We start from the raw sequence: 22,529 nt of genomic DNA on the forward strand, positions 1-22,529 counted from the left end.
CACAATGGATTTCAAATGAAACGAACAAGATGTGTTTTAACTGCAGACTGTCAGCTTTAATTTGAGGGTATTTACATCCAAATCAGGTAAACGGTGTAGGAATTACAACAGTTTGCATATGTGCCTCCCACTTGTTAAGGGACCAAAAGTAATGGGACAATTGGCTTCTCAGCTGTTCCATGGCAGGTGTGTGTTATTCCCTCATTATCCCAATTACGCTGTCAATATGGGACTGCATTACATCCTGCAACACCTCGACAAACCTGGGAATTATGCAAGGATCTTATTTGTGGACTTCAGCTCGGCCTTCAATACCATCATACCTGACCTTCTCTCAGACAAACTGAGACAGCTCTCTGTGCCCTCCTCCATCTGTCAGTGGATCATCAGCTTCCTGACAGACAGGCAGCAGCTAGTGAGGCTGGGCAAACTCACATCCAGGACTCTCACCATCAGCACTGGCGCCCCTCAGAGTTGCGTTCTCTCCCCACTGCTCTTCTCCCTCTACATGAATGACTGCACATCAAAGGACCCCTCTGTCAAGCTCCTGAAGTTTGAGGACGACACTACAGTCATAAGCCTCATCAAGGACGGGGACGAGTCTGCTTACAGACAGGAAGTTGAGCAGCTGGCTGTCTGGTGCAGTCTTAACAACCTGGAGCTGAACACGCTCAAAACTGTGGAGATGATAGTGGACTTCAGGAGAAACCCCCCTGCTCTCCCCCCACTCACCATCATGAACAGCACTGTGACTTCAGTAGAGTCATTCAGATTCCTGGGCACCACCATCTCTCAGGACCTGAAGTGGGACAATCACATTGACTCTATTGCGAAAAAGGCCCAGCAGAGGCTGTATTTCCTCCGCCAGCTAAGGAAGTTCAACCTGCCTCAGGAGCTGCTGAAACAGTTCTACTCTGCAATCATCGAGTCTGTCCTATGTTCTTCTATAACTGTTTGGTTTGGTTCAGCTACCAAAACAGACATCAGAAGACTACAACGGACAGTTAGGACTGCTGAGAGAATTATCGGTGCCCCTCTGCCCAGCCTCCAAGAACTTTACACCTCCAGAGTGAGGAAAAGGGCTAAGAAAGTCACTCTGGACCCCTCACACCCAGCTCACTCTCTCTTTGTACTGTTGCCCTCTGGCCGGCGCTACAGATCACTGAGCACCAGAACAGCCAGACACAAGAACAGTTTTTTCCCCCAGGCCGTATCCCACCTGAACAACACATAACACACCCCGGTACTGTACATCTGTAAATAACTCATCAAACCTTCATCTGTACATAGGACACATGCACGTTCACAGTTCTGGCTATGGTCATGTCTCTTTTCTGTATATTTTTATTTTTATTACTATTGTTATTCTTAATTATTGTATATTCTCTTCATTAGTGTTCTTTATCACCTTAATTATATGTTGTCTGCACTATGTTTGTACTTTCTGTACTGGAAGCTTATAACACCAAGACAAATTCCTTGTGTGTGCAAACACACTTGCCAATAAAGCTCTTTCTGATTACAATGAGCAGATAAAAGGTCCAGAGTTCATTTGAAGTGTGCTATTTGCATTTGGAATCTGTTGCCGTCAACTGTCAAGATGAGATCCAAAGAGCTGTCACTATCAGTGAAGCAAGCCATCATTAGGCTGAAAAAACAAAACAAACCCATCAGAGAGAGATAGTAAAAACATTAGGCGTGGCCAAAACAACTGTTTGGAACATTCTTAAACAGAAGGAACGCACCGGTGAGCTCAGCAACACCAAAAGACCCGGAAGACCACGGAAAACAACTGTGGTGGATGACCGAAGAATTCTTTCCCTGGTGAAGAAAACACCCTTCACAACAGTTGGCCAGATCAAGAACACTCTCCAGGAGGTATAGGTGTATGTGTGTCAAAGTCAACAATCAAGAGAAGACTTCACCAGAGTGAATACAGAGGGTTCACCACAAGATGTAAACCATTGGTGAGCCTCAAAAACAGGAAGGCCAGATTAGAGTTTGCCAAACGACATCTAAAAAAGCCTTCACAGTTCTGGAACAACATCCTATGGACAGATGAGACCAAGATCAACTTGTACCAGAGTGATGGGAAGAGAAGAGTATGGAGAAGGAAAGGAACTGCTCATGATCCTAAGCATACCACCTCATCAGTGAAGCATGGTGGTGCTAGTGTCATGGCGTGGGCATGTATGGCTGCCAGTGGAACTGGTTCTCTTGTATTTATTGATGATGTGACTGCTGACAAAAGCAGCAGGATGAATTCTGAAGTGTTTCGGGCAATATTATCTGCTCATATTCAGCCAAATGCTTCAGAACTCACTGGACGGCGCTTCACAGTGCAGATGGACAATGACCCAAAGCATACTGCAAAAGCAACCAAAGAGTTTTTGACAGGAAAGAAGTGGACTGTTATGCAATGGCCAAGTCAATCACCTGACCTGAATCCGATTGAGCATGCATTTCACTTGCTGAAGACAAAACTGAAGGGAAAATGCCCCAAGAACAAGCAGGAACTGAAGACGATTGCAGTAGAGGCCTGGCAGAGCATCACCAGGGATGAAACCCAGCATCTGGTGATGTCTATGCGTTCCAGACTTCAGGCTGTAATTGACTGCAAAGGATTTGCAACCAAGTATTAAAAAGTGAAAGTTTGATTTATGATTATTATTCTGTCCCATTACTTTTGGTCCCTTAACAAGTGGGAGGCACATATGCAAACTGTTGTAATTCCTACACCGTTCACCTGATTTGGATGTAAATACCCTCAAATTAAAGCTGACAGTCTGCAGTTAAAGCACATCTTGTTCGTTTCATTTGAAATCCATTGTGGTGGTGTATAGAGCCAAAAATGTTAGAATTGTGTCGATGTCCCAATATTTATGGACCTGACTGTATTTATTTATTTATTTATTATTAAAGTGCATATTGCAGGTTAAAAAAAAATTCAAATGAATATATAACCTTGTATGAAAATACCACATGAACCCTTAATGCAGGATTTGAAAATGTTTTAGAAGACGCGAGGGCACAAATTTAGATGAAAAAGTGAGGCTTTCCTGGACTAGAGCCCTGCACGAGATGCTCAGTTAGCTGTTTTATTCTACTTGGAGCAGGTTACATGCACATGGGGATTGCCATGTTGACATCCCAAACTGGAATGCACCTACAATGCATCTGCGTACTGTTTCTGAAAGATTACATGATTCAGCCTATCTGAATCAATCTTGCCCAGCTGAGGAACTTCTTTTAAGCCTTTAATCAGGCTGTAACTGAAACGGCAATTTCTGGTGATGGAAAAACATCGCAGATAAAATGACATGAAGTAGTCCTACAGTTCCCCATGGGAAGGGGTGGCGAGAGACTGGTCTCTCTATCTGTCCTGTCGGTGTGTGTGAGATAATAGAGCTGCGCTGTGATTGGTCCACTGTCAGTTTCTCATGTTTGCTGCTCGCTGTCTTCTCCGGTGTGTGTGTGTGCTTGAGGTGCAGCAGGGATCTGCACTGTCCACCACTCTTTAAAAAACCTACTATTATATTCTCATTAAGGCTGGTCACGACAAGATTTGTTTTCTGCCCTTATTTTTCATTTTTTTACGGACTACAAAATGACTATAAGATCGGACCGAGACCATGGACAACGTTATCGGCCACGGATGTCCTGCCTTAAAAAGGTAAGTCCATTCTTAAGGCAAAGTAATTACTATTGAACGTCATTGAACAATTAACTCCTCATTAAGGATCTTATGCACTTTATAATGAGCTATTTTTTTCTATGTTCATTCTGTTGTAAATAAGCTATAAGACCTGTTTAGTGTAGTGTATCATAAATTCATAAATTTAAGTGACTTTCCAACATAATTATTTTTAAAATTATATATTTTAATTTTTATTCATTCATTTTATATAAAAAGAAACCATTTAAATGCTGTAATATGTGATTCTAACAAATTAATGATTTTAATGGAAAATCATTTTATCTGAGCCTTTGCATCGAATATCCGAATCTTTAACTGTATTTTTAATTTATTCTATATTATTTTATTCTTGTTTCTGGAGTTTCTGCTTATTCTTAGCTTCTTGGAGAGATCTTGGAGTCTTGAAAAGATTCGCTCCAAAAGAGCTTTCTGATTCAAAGCCAATTAGCCCGGCAACATGCCACATCTGACAGCTTGCCTTAAGAACTTCATGTCTTACTCTAAGTTCAAAGGGCATGCATGTTGCCATAGTACACGAGTGTCAAACTCATTTTAGGTCTGGACTAATTGGTACCTGTAATAAATATTCAGTTTATTTGTTAAACTTTGGTGTAGTTACGGTGTGTACAACATATGCTTAGTCGAGAATCAGCTATGCTGATTTAATAACCAATACTGGAGTAATCCATATACATATGAAACTTGTCATTAGGGAATATTAATCAAATAGCAATATTAACAAGGTGAAATACCCCTTGAGATGACATTTGGACAAATTTATTATCAAATGGGCATTCACAGAAAATAAAACTTGCCTTGTTGACTTATAATGAATAAAATATTGATTAGAAAAAAATATTTTAAAAATAGGCTGTTTTGTTCCAACAGTTTAGCAAACCTACAGCATAAAGAAACCTTACACAAATAATTAATGGCAAAAACTATAAAAATAAATTGGTTTAATTATGCAAATATATGATGTCTGTGAAAAGAAAACAACAAAGAAAACAAATAAATGTTTTAATTTAATCGTTTAATGTATTGTCACTTTTTTCTCAGGCCATTCTGTGGCCATCTTTTTATTTATTTATTTTATTTTTTTTCTGTCAATGGTATACAGATTTTAATATCCATATTTGTAAAGTAATCTTTTGGTACCTGTACAACTGAAATGTTACAGTCATGGCTGAATATGATCCTAAATATAGCTGAATGGGGAACCCTGTTCCTACATTGAACATCTATAGTTGTGGTGACTGATACTGCCCTTTCCGGAGCATTGCATTTTGTCCTTTAGCGCCTGATTTTATATATTACCTTTTTTTAATATTTTATATATTAATCTAATTTCCTGAATTTCTCAGGTGGAGGCCACAGTGGTTCAGATGCAGGACCCATCGACTGGAGTGAAGGGAACAAATCAGAAGCTCAACGTTACAACCATTCCCCATTCCATCACTGGTGAGTTTGTAATTTAGTGAGAATCTTACAGAATCCTAACACCGTTCACAGATCACCATGTATTGTATACTGTACGTTCCCTTTCGGTCTATATACAGACACAAGCGTTGTGCTGCCAGATCATAATCTGACCGTGCTGGCTATATACAGCAGCCTTCAATTGGATGAGATCTTTGCTACTTTAAGTTCCAAAGTTGCTCTTTAATCTCTGCAAGGGTTGTTGACAAATCTAGTGAGCCAGGAACTTTAACTTATTCTTACATTTAAGTGGTTCTTGTAGTAAGGGGCTTGAGATTTGTAAAGCACACATGTTCAAAATGCTTGAAAACTGATTAAGTATTTTCTACAGTTTTTCACTACAATTTAATATTTGTACATGCGCTGAGACCCTTAATCATTATTTTAATCATTATTTTTTTTATTCATATGTATTTAGTTTCGTTTATTTAGTTATTTTATTTTATTTTTAAGCTGCATATCATGGTCATTTTCAATTGCTCAGCTCAACATTCTTCTTTATTTGCTGTTTTTACAGTTGTCATGACATTATTTGATTGTTTGTCTGACAGGTCAGGATATTGTTGCATGGATCACCAAAAATATGAACATGGACAATGATGGTATTTGTGAAAATCTATTGTTTTGAATAAATAATGGTCTGGAAAAAATATCCTTTAAATATGTTTGAATATATTACCCAGCACAATAATGTCATTGAATGCCTTTTGACAGAGGCTCAAGCATTTGGCACAATGTTAGTGGCATTCGGGTACATCTACCCGCTTCAGGACCACAAAAAGCTTGTCCTCAGACCAGATGCCAGTTTGTACCGCTTTCAGGTAAATGTGTCAGGAGACCTTGTATCTTTAAAAATGGTTTAATAGGGGTGCATAGTAAACAGGTACCTTTTCCCCTATGTCTAGACCCCCTATTTCTGGCCTGTGCAGAAATGGAAGGCTGAGGACTCTGATTATGGTTTGTAATCTTTTATATATTAACAAAATCTGAGAAGTTTCTGGCCAGAGGCCTTTCATGTCACCATCCCCTAATAAAAGTGTTTTCTGTCACTGAAGCAATCTATCTGGCAAAGAGAAACATTCGAAAAAAGGGAGTGCTTGATGCTTATGAGCAGGTATGTAAAAATATTAATTTAAATACTCATGTAGTTATTATTTAGAATCATGTGACTTATTTAGAATCAGCTTGACTGTAAGAAAGTGGTGGGATTTAAGCAGATGAAATGATGGAGAAGTCTAGCATACATCACTAGAGAGAAGTCATTATATCGTTTTACCATAAGATCACATTATGGCATTTTGATTAAAAATTACAGGCTCAAATTTAATTAAAAAATCAAGCATAGTAATGGATGAATCGTTCACAATAAGACCAATAAGATGCATTTAGATAATAGTGTGAATTTCAATTTCATGCCGACTTTAATATCATTATACTGTAACACTGATGTCAACAGGAGGAATACAATAGACTTCACAAATGGATGAACCACAAATGGGATTTTATCGTGATGCAAGCTAAAGAGCAGTACCAGTGAGTTTCTGTACTCTCCTGCTTCCTTAAAAAACATTTTCTGTGTTTTCAGTCTCTGTCAGCTATATTTGTGTCATGTGGTTTGTCCTTTTTCTTCCTTTTCCGTAATTCTTCATCTTCAGTACTTATTATTATTGGTACTTAGTTTATGGTATTGTGTTCTGTCTTTCAAGTGCCGGGAAGGTGCGTCAGAAGGCAGACAGAGTTGTGTTTGACTGTCAGGAAAGAGCCTACTGGATTGTCCACAGGCCTCCAGTAAGTGGTTGTCAGAAGCTGCTAGTTTACAGTTGCTTTGAAGACACTATAATGAGGATACATTTTCTTTTCTCTAAAATGTCTCCAGCCACAAACTCACAGCGCTATGGATTACGGCCTGGATCGTCACATTGACCCTAATGTGGAGGAGGTAACTGGTAAGTGTACATGTGACCACTTAATATCTATTAAGCTAAAGTCACCACACTCATTTTAAACACTGATTCTATTTTAAAGCGCCAGTGTTAACAATTACTAAAGCTATTATGGAGTTGAAGGGATAGTTCACCCAAAAATGAAGATTCTCTCATCATTTATGTTGTTCTAAATCTGTGTGACATTATTTCTTCTGTGAAATACAAAAGATATTTTAAGCAAAGATGGGAACTAACCACCATTGACAATCCACTGAAATTATATTTCAAACCATCTACTTTATTGTTTCACAGAAGAAAAAGGTTTGAAACAACATGAGGGTGAGTAAATAATGACATAAATAAAATGTTTAGGTGAACTGTCCCTTTAAATGCTGTCACATGTTACTATGGGAGGGACTTGGGGCTTTACAGGCAATACTGCTGAATGCTCTAACTAGAGCTGATTACCAGTGTGTCTGTCTCAGTCCTGGGATGGCCATGTAGATTCTCCCACAATCTGCTTTGTGATATAAGAGGATTCTTGACCTGCTGCTGATCCTCTGTGGAGTTCTCCTCCAACCCACCCACGCTTTCCCCTCATAGAGCTTTTTAGAAATACACCAGGGCAGCTTATCATTGCTTTTGCTGCTGCTGATGATAATAACTTGTAAATTTGAAAATTATTTTGAGTTCTTTAAACCCAGTTTGAAACATTAAAACACCCAACAAAGGGTCTGTTTGAATGTGAGTAGATTATGTTGATGTGATATTATATCACTTTTTGACGCGTGATTGTTCACCCAAAAATAAAACAAATTCTGTCATCGTTTACTCACCCTCATGTTGTTCAAGACCTGAATGACTCTCTTTCTTCTGTGGATCACAAAATATGGTTAGTGAATTAATTAACTGTTTTTGCCCGTGTAATGAAAGCCAGTGGGTCCAAAAAATGCTCAGACATTTCTACGTTACATGGGGTGAAGAAAGTCATAAAGGATTAGTAAAAGAAAGTCAACATGAGGATGAGTAAATGATGGACACTTTTTATTTTTGTTGGGTGAATTATCCTTTTAATATTTAAATGCATAAAGTCAGAATACTGTAAGTTACACTACCAGTCAGAAGTTTGGGATCAGTAAGATTTTTACATTTAAAATTAATACTTTGTGAAAAAAATAAAAAGGGTATAGTAAAGACATGTATAATGCTACAAATGTTTTCTATTTTTAAATAGATACTTTTCTTTTGAACTTTCTATTCATCAAGTTTACACAAAAAATATTAAGCAGCACAACTGTTTTCGACATTGATGATAATAAGAAATGTTTTCGGGCACCAAATCAGCATATTAGAATGATTAGGATCACGTGACTGCTGAAAATTCAGTGCTTGGCCCCTAATTATTGTATTTACTATATTTTTTATCAAATATATGCACCATTGGTGGTGAGCAATTAAAATATATATTTTAAAAAACCTTACCGACCCCAAACGTTTGAGCAGTAGTGTATCTGTTATGATTTATCATAATACAATGTAACCTGATAATATTCTGTGTATGTAAATTTGACTGCTTTGACTTTTTTTAGACTGTGACTCTATTGGTGTGACTGTCTCTTTTTTTTCTCTTTTCTTTCCACACAGATTTTTACTTCTAATGTCTTCAGTTATCAAGATGATTCCTACACACGCACACACACACACACACACACACGCACACACACACACATACATACATGAGAAAGAGCACAAACTATCAGTTCCAGCCTTAAATATCATTCATACACTTTATAAGCAAGTGTGTATACATAGTGTGCCACAGTACTGTCCTGCTTCTGTACCCTGAGCTTTATTTCAGACCATTGGCAATTAAAATGACTGTTCCTATGTTATATTAAGAGCTTTATGTTGTTCGTGGTGCTGGTTTGTGTTTAGTCGGATATGTAGATATCACACTCCGATAACACCTGTATTTGGCAGGATGTAGCGAGTGGGTCTTGTGGTGTCGTATCAGAAGCATTTTGTTTGTAATATAACAGGATGCTGTTTCTCCCTTTCTCCAGAAAAAAACCTATGATTACTACAGAAGAATTGTAAGTGACATTGCTTCTTTACAAAAAATATAGAGAACTGGTTGTTGTTGTTGTCGTTTTTTAATTTACTGATATTGATTAGTTGGTTCTAATTGTATATTTTAGAACATCTACACACAACAGGCCATCATGAGGTCAAGGGTCAAATCTACAGTATCTCTTGGAGCGTAAGTCAAAATGAGCCACAGCTGAGAGTTAATGATTTTGGATGGCACCTGCACTGAAAAAATCAAGTAACACATTGAATTAGATGTGAAATTTTGAAGTAGAACTGAAGTAGTATTTTAATTCTTGTAAAAAGCTTTTTCTAAATCTCTATGTCTTTGCATTCAGCCTGGTCAAGTATATGACGACATTTAAGAACCACGACCCATTCCTCGTTCCCTGCCTCCCCAGCAATCCCTGGCAAACTGATGACGACTCTTACTGGGAGTTGAACATGCCAGAGTAAATTCCCTCAGAGCTTTTTTATATTAGTTTGTTAATATTCATGAGATTTTAAATCACTTTTGGTGTAATACATTTTTTTCACAGTGTTGAAATTCCCACAAAGATGAGAGTGGAGCGCTGGTCCTTTAGCTTCTATGAGTTGCTTATTGATCCACGGGGCCGTGCAGACTTCAAAATCTTCCTAAAGAAAGAATTCAGTGGTTTGTGAATATTTCATTGATGCTTTGAACATTTGTTGGTATAAAGTGGGAAACTACTGCTCACACAAAAAACAGAAACCTGTCATCATTTACTCAACCTGAAAACATTGATGTTTTTCTTTTTTATTGGCTCATTCCATTTTAGAATGATTTAGACCATTTTTCTGAACTGGATCAGCTGATTAATTTTAAAGTTCAGACTCCTTTGAGTACTACTTTGATAGGTACTAGTCCTTAGATATACTTTTATAATGCTGTTGATAATATTGGAGCCAGTGTTATTTTATTATTATTTATGTACTCTTATTAAGAGTCTTATTAGAAAGTAATTTGAATTAATTAAATATTTTAGTTTTTATTTTAATTGTAATTTGATTGTCATTTTGTCATGTACTTTTTAATTTTTTTTTTTATATTTCTATTCAATTGATTTTGATTGCAGTTTTAGTTCTAATAATTTTAGTACTTCAACATTTTATTTTAGTAACTTTAATGTTTTATTAAAGTTTTTAAAATTGAAGCAATAATTATATATTTTTAATTTCAGCTTTATGTCAATTCATGAAAATGACTTTTAGTTAACTATAGCAGTACTGATTGGAGATTGATGTATTTACAGTTGAGGTCAAAAGTTTACATCCCCCTTTCAGAATCTGCAAAATGTTAATTATTTTACCAAAATAAGAGGGATCATACTTAATACATGTTATTTTTTATTTAGTACTGACCTGAATCAGATATTTCACCGAATAAGATAACAATTAAAATAAATCCTGAAGGATTTTTCTGAAGAACAGTAGGCAGTTTAACTGTTCAGGACAAACAAGGGACTCATGAAAAACTATCACTAAACAAAAAAAACACAGCTGTGGATCATTCAGGTAACAACACAGTATTAAGAATCAAGGGGATGTAAACTTTTGAACCGGGTCATTTTTATAAATTCCACTATTATTTTCTCTTGTGGACTATATGTAAACATCTTTTATGTGAAATATCTGATTCAGGTCAGTACTAAATTAACAATAACATGCATTTGATTATTTTGGTAAAATAATTAACATTTTGCAGATTCTGAAAGAGGATGTAAACTTTTGACTTCAACTGTACTTTCATTATATGTATTATACCTTGGACCACAAAACCAGTCATAAGGGTCAGTTTTTCAAAAGCTGAATAAATGAGCTTTCAGTGATGTATGGGTTGTTATGATAGGGTAATATTTGGCCGAGATACAACTATTTGAAAATCTGAAATCTGAGGGTGCAAAAAAATCGCCTTTAATTACAGTTATAAAATTAAAGTATATTTACAGTAGGAAATTTACAAAATATCTTCATTGAACATGATCTTTACTTAATATCCTGATGATGTTTGGTATAAAAGAAAAATCAATAATTTTGACCCATACAATGTATTGTTGGCTATTGTTACAAATATACCCCAGTGACTTAAGGCTGGTTTTGTGGTCCAGGGTCACATATTTGATTATAAGTCATATGGTTGTGAAACAAAATGAGGGTGAGTAAATAACAGAATTTTAATTTTTAGACCATTTTTTTCACTGCAGGTGAGAATCTAGCTTTCTGGGAAGCTGCTGAGGAGTTGAAATGGGGCACAGCAGCTTCTATGTCAGAGAAAGCAGAACAAATTTTCAAGTGAGATTATTTGTGCACATAATAGTTTTACCAGAATTTTGCATGTCAGGCCTCCATTTCTCAGCATCTCATTTGTACTTATTTATTTTTGTAGAACCTTTTTGGCCCCAGGAGCACCACGATGGATCAACATTGATGGCAGGACAATGGGTCTAACAGTAAAGGGACTGGAACATCCTCACCGATACGTACTGGACGGTGCCCAGACCCACATCTTCATGCTGATGAAAAAGGTATGATCGTATCTCCGCCTCTGTTGTTGTGTCTGATCACCTGCAATCTGTGTGCTTAGTAATTGGAACTCTGCCGTGTGTGTGTGTGTGTTTTTTTATTTTTTGGTTAATAGGGATGCACACCAGCCATTTCTGATTTCTTAACTCTATATTTCCAATTTAGGATACATTTTATCGCTACCTGAAGTCACCAGTTTACAAGGAAATACAGAAAAAAGCCATTTCACCTGCACCACACGATTTCTCGTGAGTCAATTTTTTGTATATGCATGTTGACCAATAATTCCTCCTCTGTTGTACAATGTAAAACAAAGATTGGAGTATGTATATTAGAGTATGTCTTACAAAATACCATTTTCGTTTTTCTACATTAACATTTCTTGTTTAATGCAGTGTTACTAGCTATTTCTTTGTAGTTGTTTGTGAAATTTACTAGCAGTTTTTGAATGAAAATTGTTTTATGCATCAAATATTTGACAGTGTACTTGTACATTTTGTTAAAATAGCTACAGAGTCTTTACCTCAAATTCTACACAAGTAATTTCAAAAATATAAAACACGTGTCACCAAACCAATGTTATTTTGCTATAAAAAGGCTTGTTCTCCCCCCTCAGTGAGGCCCAGCTGCAGCAAAACATGAGAAACCGCAGGCCGAGTATCAGCCCCATCATCACCTGGCAGAAGGAGCAGGAAGAGAAAGCAAAAGCAGCAGCTGCAGCTGGACCCGTAGACATTAAAAAACTGATGGCCAGCAAACTAGATCGCAAATAGAAATTTGGAGACAGAAATACATGCTGGAAATGCTTTACCTAACAATCTGACTAATAACAAGAGACCCATACAAAGCTTAATGACTCTTGGGTGCTCTACAAGTACAGATCCAATACAAGGTCTCATATAATAGAGCTAAACTTAGAGAATCTAAGTTGAATTCTTCCATGAAATTTGCTGTACACATAATTGATACCAAAGATATATAAATAACAGTTAAACTATGTGCATATGGCTCCCGAACAGCTAGTTCAATGCAGTGATTCTGTTCATCCAAAACAAAGATCGAGTTTCTACCTGTATAGCAGTTTCCCATTATAGTGCAAAGATGTTATGAGTGCAGTAGTCATGGTGAATACCTGTATATCTTCTGTAAAACAATAAAGGCAGCATGTTTATTGGTTCAGTGCTGTATGTTTGTAATATTGCCTACAGTGTTGAAGAAGCTTTGAAATTGTAGCTAATCTTTTCTTAATTTAAATTACAAATCTAGTCAAAAAGTAATTTTATTCAAATTTCTAATCTTTACTTAAATAGTAAAAAATAGCCCCTTTAATTATTTCTCAGATATAACAGATATAACATTTTTAAATGGAATATACACAAACTTATAATTAGGGTTATTAATGAGCATATCATAAAATGTATACCAAAGAAAAAAATGGAACTAAATTGTGTTTCTTATTCACTAAATTACAATTTTAATTAGAATAAAATAATTAAAATGCCACAAAATACAGCTAATGTGCTTGATAAATACAAAGGTGTAATTTTCATTTAATCTTTCCCTTTTATTAATATGCTTTGCATTGCAATTTCTCATGGGATTTTGTGAGAATAGGCAATACAGGACACAGTTTTAACATTTCAAAATGCATTTTAAATATTATTTTACATAGTGTTTTATGCAGTTAAAAAAAGACCAACTTTTTAATAAAAGTTTATTTGGCCATGCCAGAAAGCCAGCCTAATTTAAAGAGAGAAGGGGCTGCGGATTCCTCTTCTTGATTGGCTAACTGCCTGAAGAGATTTCCTGGGCGGAAACTGTCCTGTGGAGCAGAAGCAGAGGAGGGAGCCACCTAAAATAGAAACAAATAAAACTCATGTAAATTGCCTTAAAAACTGATTTGCATTTCATGAGACGCAGAGCTTTAAATAGTTTTTCCACACAGCAAGAGCCAAAAAGTGTCACCACAAGCAAACATTTTAAGGGCCAGTGGAGAAATCTGTAACTAGATGATGCTTGTTTGCATATAATACAGAAGCATTAAGCTCAAGAACTGTTGTGATTGATTATGCTAAAACTGCTTAACAACCTTGATCCTCAAGTTGCTCAGTATAATGTATTATTTGCATTTGAGTGCTGCTATGCCATGTGTTGCATTCACAAAGTATATCAGCTGATGCGACCAAAGTGATTAAAGTGCAGAAAACACAAAATTATTCACTGCAAGCTCACTGCAAAAAAATGAAACAGCACCACACAATATCACATCACCTATCGCCTTGAGATCCAGTAGCTCTTCTGCTAGGCCACGAAAAACTGGGAGCATTGGTAGAAAGTGACTCTTTTGCAAAGCCACAAGAACATAAAACACCAACTGAACTTGTTTTTTTTTATAAATATTAGAATGATTTTAATGGTTTTCTATTATAGAGGCTCAATGGTTTACTTTTTTTAAACATGCCAGCAGAGGCATCTGAGTATTGTACACACATGCTAAAGCAACCCACCAGTGGTCTAGTGATATCTGCTCCACGTGTGGCTAATTTAGCCTTCCGAGAGTTTGTCATACTCAGTGGCAGCAAACCAAACCTTGAGGAGGAAAAATATATATATTTATATACATTTAGAAATAAAATTAAACAACATAAACAATCAAAATATAATGAACCAAAATATAAATTAAATGATTGCATTTAAAAAATATATTAATTTTAAAAGATAGATTTGTATAATTTTTTTACATTTTAAATTTAACAAAATTAGTATCAGTAAAATGTGCTATTAAGAGTTTGAGGTTTCTAAATAAATATATTTTTATTTTTATTTTAAACACACAGCATGACAGCAATAAACTAGCTATAAATACATAACAATGAGTTAAACAGTGTGAAGGGTAAGATAAGAGCTTTATACTACCGGATCTGGGTGCTTGCCAAAGGAAGGATGTTGTATGGTTCCTGAGAGTTGATATTATTGGTCCTAGAGGTAAACTGCTTCTCCGTGCCAGTCAACAATCCTAAAAGCACCTAGAAACAACATGAGACTCAATCAACATTAGGTTGCACAGAATTGCCCACAGGATAAAACACTGTTAAAGGCAGAAATCAACATACCAATCTAAATCACATGAGAATAAGCAAATTGGATGAGCCAATTAAACAGCAGGATGTTTAAAACCAGGTTAGTAGGAGAAAAATTGGCAGTGCTTACAGAGGTCCTTTGTGAGAGTCGGTTCAGGTTACTGTTCAGATGTGGAGTGAAAACATCCAGGTCAAACGGATCAATGTGACTTTCCAGGGAGTCGCAGACCTGCTGGACCCTTTAACAAACAGCAAGAATTTAAGGAAAAGTGTAAGAGGTCTGCTTCTTAGGAAAGAGCTATTCTTGTTGTAATCGGTGATGTTTTGTTTTGAAGTTAGAAGGTCAAGTCACGCTATGATTGTGTTTTCATGACCAATCATTGCTGTTACTTCCTACTGAGGACTTGTGCCCATCCTTAGCTTATGAACAGGTTACCTTGGGTCTTGCTGAAAGCGGGAACTCCTGCCCTCTTCAAGGCGGGACCCTAGAGTGGCACTGAGATAGCGAAGGTCAAACAGTAGCTGCAAAGCTCTGTTCTGGGTCATGGGGAGGGCTGCATCCTAGAGACAGAGGAAAGAAGGACAGCAGACAAATGAAAGTTGGTTTTCTATAATTATTCCATTATTATTGTGACTACGTAGGAATGGATAAAAAAAAGAACATTTGATTGTCTCACCTTGCTCTGTGTTTTCTGAGTGAGTTTTTCATACTCACTGCCCACCTGGTCTAGACAACCCCGCAAGAGGTCCAGGAGAGTGACCTTTGGTAACGCGTGACCTCCGACCCTATTGACCTCAAGGCACAGATGGAAGAGGAACGACTGAGCATACCACGATGGCTGTAGAGAGAGAAAGTCATTAAATGATTGTTCTACAATTAATATAGCACCATCCTTTCAGTTCAATAAAACACTTTGCAAGGGTTTCAAAACATGTGGCCACAAGGGGTGCTAGGGAGCCCGTAAAACAAAATGAGATTTTTACATATTTTAAAGGGATAGTTCACCCAAAAATATAGAGAAGAAATTGTTGAATAAAGTCATTATTTTTGTTTTATTTGTGCACAAAAGTTATTCTAGTAGCTTCATGACATTACAGTTGAACCACTGATGTCACATGGGCTATTTTAACGATAAAACAGCTATTTTAAATTGTAGTAATATTTTACAATATTACTGCTTTATTGTATTTTTGATTAAATAAATACAGCTTTGGTGAGCATAAGAGAATTCTTTCAACAACATTTTAAAAATCTTACTGACTTAAAACTTCTGAAAGGTGATGTAGCATATTTGTTTATCTTCTGTTAAATGGGTCATTATATACGAAAATACTTAACTGATTTTATTTTTTAAGGAAGGTGGTCCCTTAAAAAAAAGTGTATCATCATATTTGAGAGTTTCAAACAATTTGAAACACAATATGCGATAAGGTATAATTAATTAAGTGGCCCACATTAGGTCTCATTAACATTTAATATACTAATAATATTCCATATATAATATTATGTTAACTTTAATAGTAATAAAAGAATTAATGTAGCGGTTACCTGCACAGGGAGGCGTATTTTGGACATTATATTGTTTCCTGACTCTGTCTCTTCCTGTATTTCAAGCTCTTCCCAATTTGTCGCTGTACTCAGGATGGATCCAGCGGTTCCAGCGTGAAGAGTCGTAGCAAAGCTGCCCACAAGTGCCTGAAATGCATTTTTATTTATTTGAATTTTATTGCAGAATATAAGCCTTAAAAAGCTACCCTAATATGTGTTCTCTGCATAAAAACATCCACGCTGTTGATTTCCTGTTCTCAGAATGCATTGTTAACACCTCCAGCTCTTAAACAAACAGTGTGTTCATCTTACCCTGGTGAGTGCGGAGCTCCAGATACCATAGGCCTCCATGCTGCAGGACAGAAGTTCCTCTTTCAGACAGCTCCACTTAGACTGAGCTGGGCTGACAACCGCTGCCTTTGCTGTGTTGCCTTTGCCTAACTTCTTGCCTTGTCTTGGAGTGCCTCTGCTAACGGGATCCAAGCCGCCCTGCTTCCCCAGAATGCACTGTTTCAGACTAGGACACAATTCCCCCATTGACTGACACAGTCTGGCCATAAAGAGCACTGAACTTAACTGGCTGGGGCTGTTGGTCTTAGCCTGGGCGTTAGCGAGCTCGGCACGCACGCTGGAAAGGATGTCCCTGACACATGCCAAGCAGTGCTCTCTAAGAGTGTCCTCCACCGCTCCAGCATCCATAAAGCGGTTAATAGTGGACTTAGTGGTGACTGGGACCTTCTCTGAAAGCTCCTTGCCATTTTTTTCAGAGGGCAAGTAGTGCTGCAGATCATCTAATTTGGCTTTGAGCTTGGAGTCCAGGGAAGAGCAGAAAGTCTGAACGCAGGGGGTGAGGGCCTGGGTCTTCATGGACAGGCCGCTCTTCTGCTGCGGGCTGCGCTGGGCTACACTCACCCAGGCTGTGTCGCTGAGCAGGTCACCTTGAGACTCAGACCACAGGAAAGCTGCAACGTCACTCTCGTACTGCGCCCCGCGGCTGAAGCTACCAGCTGTGGCTTGACCCTGTAGATCCTGCAGAGCTGAAGACAAGAGCTGTCTGGAGCTGCTGGAGATCCCTTCTGTGCCCTCCTGAGTGATCGCCTAGAGAGAGAGCGAGAGATCAAGGGTAAACAAAACTAGTGTTTTCATTCAATTATCTAAAAAATGCACAAAATGATAATCTATAACACATTTATGGATTTTCAAAACAATATTCTAATAATCAGAAGAACAGTGTTCCAACTTTTTTTAATATATATTTTTTGCTTTATTAACAAGCAGTACCACCCTGACATGGTGAATTATGTATATAATCAGATACCATACCCTAAATCACAGGTGGTCAAAAGAGATGCGTTTAAACCACTTATTACATCCAGGTGTGAATAGCAATCTGTCTTGCCTGAATACTTGTGAAGGGATCACAAGTGTTTGTTAATAGCAGTTGTAAACAGTGCTAACACACTTATCAGACTAGTTCAACTAGTTCAATTTGTTATGAGTACCTGAAGTCGCTGCAGGAAGAGCTGTTGCAAAAGGTCATCCCACAAGGCCAGAGGTCGTTCGAGGAGGGACTGACACACAGTACTCCAGTGCTGACTGATGGACTCGCTGCTGAGCAGTTCCCACACTGCATCCCGAATCCCAGCCAGACCCTTCAGACTCTTCACATAGACCAGAAGGCTGCTGACTCCGCTGCGGATATCCTCCTTACAGCTATTATTAGACAAATGAGCGTTTAAAACAAATACTGAGTAATGTTAATTAACGTTTGTGGGAGGGACATACGTATCAATCCACTGCTGTAGCGTGTCTCTGAGCGGCTCCCTCTGTATAGGCTGCGCTAGTGTCCGAAGGGCAGGCTGGAAGTTCATCACTGATGGGGGAAGGTATTTAAACCAGCTTCCTGTGCTCATCTCCTTATCCAGAACTTTCTTCTCTTTCCCTGGATTTCACAGAAAATCACATTTTTGTTTTTAGGTAAGTTAGTTAAAACTTGATTCTTAATACTGTGTTGTTACCTGAATGATCCACAGCTGTTTTTTTGTTTAGTGATAGTTTTTCATGATTCCCTTGTTCGTCCTGAACAGTTAAACTGCCAACTGTTCTTCAGAAAAATCCTTCAGGTCCCACAAATTCTTTGGTTTTCCAGCATTTTGTGTAGGCCTATTTGAATCCTTTCCAACAATGACTGTATGATTTTGATAGCTTTTCCATCTTTTCACACTGAGGACATCTGAGGGACTCGTAAACAGCAGGCAGTTTAACTGTTCAGGACAAACAATCACTAAACAAAAAAACACAGCTCTGGATCATTCAGGTAACAACACAGTATTAAGAATGAAGTGTCTGTAAACTTTTGAACAGGGTCATTTTTATAAATTCAAGCTGAAAAAGCTGAAAAATCACCGAAGCTGTCTACACTGCAAAATAAATCTATCACATCATGTCTGTATTCTGATGTTTATGATGATAGAATTTGTGAGAGTTCAGTCAGTGAGCACGAGTACTCAACAAAACCGTTGTTTTCAGCGGTGACTAATCTAAACACCTCTGATTGGCCATTGCATTTATTGCGCTGGCTAGAAACATGCGTGAATCTTGAATTTGGGGGCATTTTTGTTACTTTTGGTGGCATTTTTTCCCCAAGCTTTAATTTCCAACCCTGGTTCTCAGCATCGATAACTCACCAGAAGTGTTGGAGGTCACATTCTCCAAGGTAGTGAAAAGCAGGCCACATCCCAAACCGGTATCGGACACTTGGCTCTCTGGAGGCACGTAAAACACAGCATATGCCTGGTACAGAGTGGTGACCAGCAGCTCCACCAAAGAACAAACCTGTGCTTTAACACCAGCACCTAACAGAGGGACAGCATCACATCTCAATAAAGAACAACCACATGCAAATGTAACGGTTTATTCGAATAAACTAAGTAAGAGTAAACTATTTTGACTATTTTGTATATTTGTACTTTTTTTTAAATGATCTGTGTCCTGTCGCTGTCATTCTGTCGCACTGTGGAGCTTCTGTCACCAAAACAAATTCCTTGTATGTGCAAACATACCTGGCAATAAAACTAATTCTGTTTCTGATTCTGATGCTAAAGCTTTAAGCATTCATAAGCTAAAAGGTTATTCATATAATTAAAGTTATTCACCATGCTGGGGCTGATTGAGCAGTTGTTGAATGGATGCTTTCCTAGCCAGCAGGAAATCAGCAAGTGCCTGGCGAGGGGAGCTGTCTTCCAGGAGCATGGTGGAGACCAGCGCTTCAGCGATTGCTTGATCAGAAACCGCTCTGCCGCGCAGCATAGACTTACTCTCCAATAAGATGGTAGACCTACAGATAAAGACAACTAGCTTTTAGTAAGAGAAAAAAACTGAACCAAAGCCTTTAAAGGGGTAGCACAGCCGATAATTCTGTCATCATTTACTCATTCTCATGTCATTCCAAACCTGATAGACATTGGTTAATCTTTGAAAAACAAATTAAGATATTTTGTTAATGAAACCTGAGAGGTTTCTGTCCCTCCATTAAATAGCCAGGTAATCAAAACATATAACACCCAAAAAGGTTATTAAGGCACTAAAAAGCAAATCTTATGAATATATTAAAATGTATTAATCTTATTAAAAATATCAATGAATCTTCATGTGTGTTTTGAAGATTAACCAAAGTCTTATGGGTTTGCAAAAACATCAGGATGAGTAAATGATGACAGACTTGTCATTTTCAGTTTTCATTGTTGGGTGTAATTCCATAATGTACCTGAAATGACCAGCAGCTGCTACCTGGCGCACCAGGATGGGGAAGCGAGAGAGGACGGGGCTGTACTGATGACCTCCTCCCTCCAAGTGTAGCTGGATGTGAAGATGACAGCACAGCAGGTAGAGCTGTGTGGCCTGCAGGTACTGTGAGGACTCCATCGCACTCCACACACGCTCAGGGATCTCCAGGAGGAGCTTTATCTGTGATGCCATTGTGTAGAATTTCTCCTGCGACTGTTTCTGACCCTGCCAGGAACAAAACACATTCCCAACACATTAATATCAATCTCAATATACTCAACATACCCCATCTCATGAATATCTAACAATTTTGGGATTTACTGTATAATGATAGAAGCTGGTTACCAATAAAGACTGGAGGCATTGACTACAATATATACACAGAACCTGATGAAGGTTTTACGAAATATATATATATATTTTTTTTTTATTATTGGTGGCCAAAATAATTAGAACACTAGTATTTTCAGCAGCTAAAAATGGTGTTAAGTCAGTTATTTCTATCTGTAGTGTGTCAGTAGTATATATCAGTTTATATTTCCAAACATTCATTTTGCCATTAATTGTAATAATCCAGAGATATTTTTGTCTGACAACAGCCAGTGCTCCACACAGAGATCTGATCTGATCATCATCCAGTCCGTCTGGAATAACATAAAGAAACAGAACAAACTGAGACAGACTCAATCCAGAAGAAATGTGGAGAACGACATCTCCAAGAGGCTGTCAAACTAAAATCTCTGGATTATTAGTACAATTAATGGCAAAATGAATGTTTGGACATGTAAACTGATATTTACTACTGACAATACAGATAGAAATAACTGACTTAAAAACTTTTTAGCTGAAAATACTAGTGCTTTAATAATTTTGGACACCCCTGTATTTATCAAAAACAAATTGTGATACAGATAGATGATAGACAGACAAACAGACAGACAGACAGATAAATGATAGACAGACAGACAGACAGATAAATGATAGACAGACAGACAGACAGACAGACAGATAAATGATAGACAGGCAGACAGACAGACAGATAAATGATAGACAGGCAGACAGACAGACAGATAAATGATAGACAGACAGACAGACAGATAAATGATAGACAGGCAGACAGGCAGACAGGCAGACAGACAGACAGATAGATAGATGACAGACAGACAGACAGACAGATAAATGATAGACAGACAAACAGACAGACAGACAGATAAATGATAGACAGGTAGACAGGCAGACAGGCAGACAGACAGACAGATAGATAGATGACAGACAGACAGACAGACAGACAGACAGACAGATAGATAGACAGATAGATAGACAGGCAGATGACAGACAGACAGACTGACAGACAGATAGACAGACAGACAGACAGACAGATGAAAGACAGACAGATAGATAGATAGACAGGCAGATGACAGACAGACAGACATACAGACAGGCAGACAGATGACAGACAGACAGATAGGCAGATAGATCGATAGATAGTTTTTTTTATTTTTGCCAGGCTGTTTTGTCCCAGTTCTCGAGAATGAGAGCAACACAAGAGTTTTACCTCAGCTTTGCCGCTGGACTGAGGGGCGTGCTTCGCCTGTTTCAGGTTGTGGCAGTACCGGTACATGTCCTGGATGGACTGAACGACACTCTCCGAGCACTGTCTCATCTCACCGATCGTGTCAGCGGCGTCGATCAAATCCCGGTAACGTTCACCGACCATCTGTCGAAGTTCCTCCTTCTTCTGCTCGATCTCTCCGCGCACTTTCCTCTCGATAGCGCGGATCTCCTCCGTACTGTACCGCTCAAATAAAACGGTGGGGTCTTTAATCTCTGAGACCCGGAGAGACTGGGCCGGTACCGCAGCCATCTATTTAAAACTGAGCAGATAACTGCAGAACTAAAACCCGGAAGCACGAACAGCTCTCCTTCCACGTAAACAAAGGGTCAGAGGTCGTTCCTCACATATTGAATAAAGTGAGACAGCGACCCCTTTAGTGGAAGTTTGGTACTAGACCCTCCATCACAATAATCTTTCTTTCTTATTATTATCTTTCTATTGTCTTATTACTGACACTCCACTTCTCCTTTTAATACTATCATTATTCATTTTGTTGTTGTTAATTGTGACCCTGGAGCACAAAGCCAGTCTTAAGTCGCTGGACTATATTTGTAGCAATAGCCAACAATACATTGTATGGGTCAAGATATTCATTAGGATATTAAGTAAAGATCACATTCCATGAAGATATTTAGTAAATTTCCTACCATAAATATATCAAAACTTCATTTTTAATAACTAATATGCATTGCTAAGAACTTCATTTGGACAACTTTAAAGGTGATTTTCGCAATATTGAGATTTTTTTGCACCCTCAGATTCCAGA

General features: G+C 37.8%; 2 protein-coding genes across 3 annotated transcripts; one reads left to right on the forward strand and one right to left on the reverse strand.

The window, feature by feature from the left end:
• Positions 1-3,303: 3,303 nt before the first annotated feature.
• LOC306859547 (regulator of G-protein signaling 9-like) lies at positions 3,304-12,911 on the forward strand. The gene is made up of 17 exons (XM_079400615.1): positions 3,304-3,673; positions 5,062-5,158; positions 5,728-5,778; positions 5,891-5,997; positions 6,082-6,133; positions 6,232-6,290; positions 6,633-6,709; positions 6,883-6,964; positions 7,053-7,115; positions 9,165-9,194; positions 9,300-9,361; positions 9,528-9,641; positions 9,729-9,844; positions 11,415-11,502; positions 11,597-11,735; positions 11,899-11,981; positions 12,350-12,911. The coding sequence occupies exons 1-17, from the start codon at positions 3,608-3,610 to the stop codon at positions 12,504-12,506; spliced, it is 1,443 nt and encodes a 480-aa protein (XP_079256741.1). The 5' UTR covers positions 3,304-3,607; the 3' UTR covers positions 12,507-12,911.
• Positions 12,912-13,042: 131 nt separating this feature from the next.
• On the reverse strand, positions 13,043-22,083 carry LOC306859553 (conserved oligomeric Golgi complex subunit 1-like). Of its 2 annotated transcripts, XM_079400625.1 has the most exons (15): positions 21,704-22,083; positions 20,129-20,373; positions 19,518-19,699; positions 19,050-19,217; positions 18,148-18,304; positions 17,865-18,075; positions 16,675-17,460; positions 16,363-16,509; positions 15,491-15,652; positions 15,250-15,374; positions 14,944-15,052; positions 14,650-14,759; positions 14,241-14,322; positions 14,005-14,049; positions 13,043-13,585 (listed from the first exon to the last, which is right to left on the reverse strand). In XM_079400625.1, exons 1-14 carry the CDS (start codon positions 22,010-22,012, stop codon positions 14,035-14,037), a joined length of 2,808 nt encoding a protein of 935 aa, XP_079256751.1. In that variant the 5' UTR covers positions 22,013-22,083; the 3' UTR covers positions 13,043-13,585; positions 14,005-14,034. The 2 variants fall into 2 exon arrangements, with proteins under 2 accessions (XP_079256751.1, XP_079256750.1); XM_079400624.1 differs by lacking the exon at positions 14,005-14,049 and having other exon boundaries at positions 13,193-13,585.
• Between the last annotated feature and the right edge of the window lie 446 nt (positions 22,084-22,529).

This window comes from Barbus barbus (genome assembly GCF_936440315.1).
Source record: "Barbus barbus genome assembly, chromosome: 3".
In the NCBI taxonomy this organism is placed as follows: domain Eukaryota; kingdom Metazoa; phylum Chordata; class Actinopteri; order Cypriniformes; family Cyprinidae; genus Barbus; species Barbus barbus.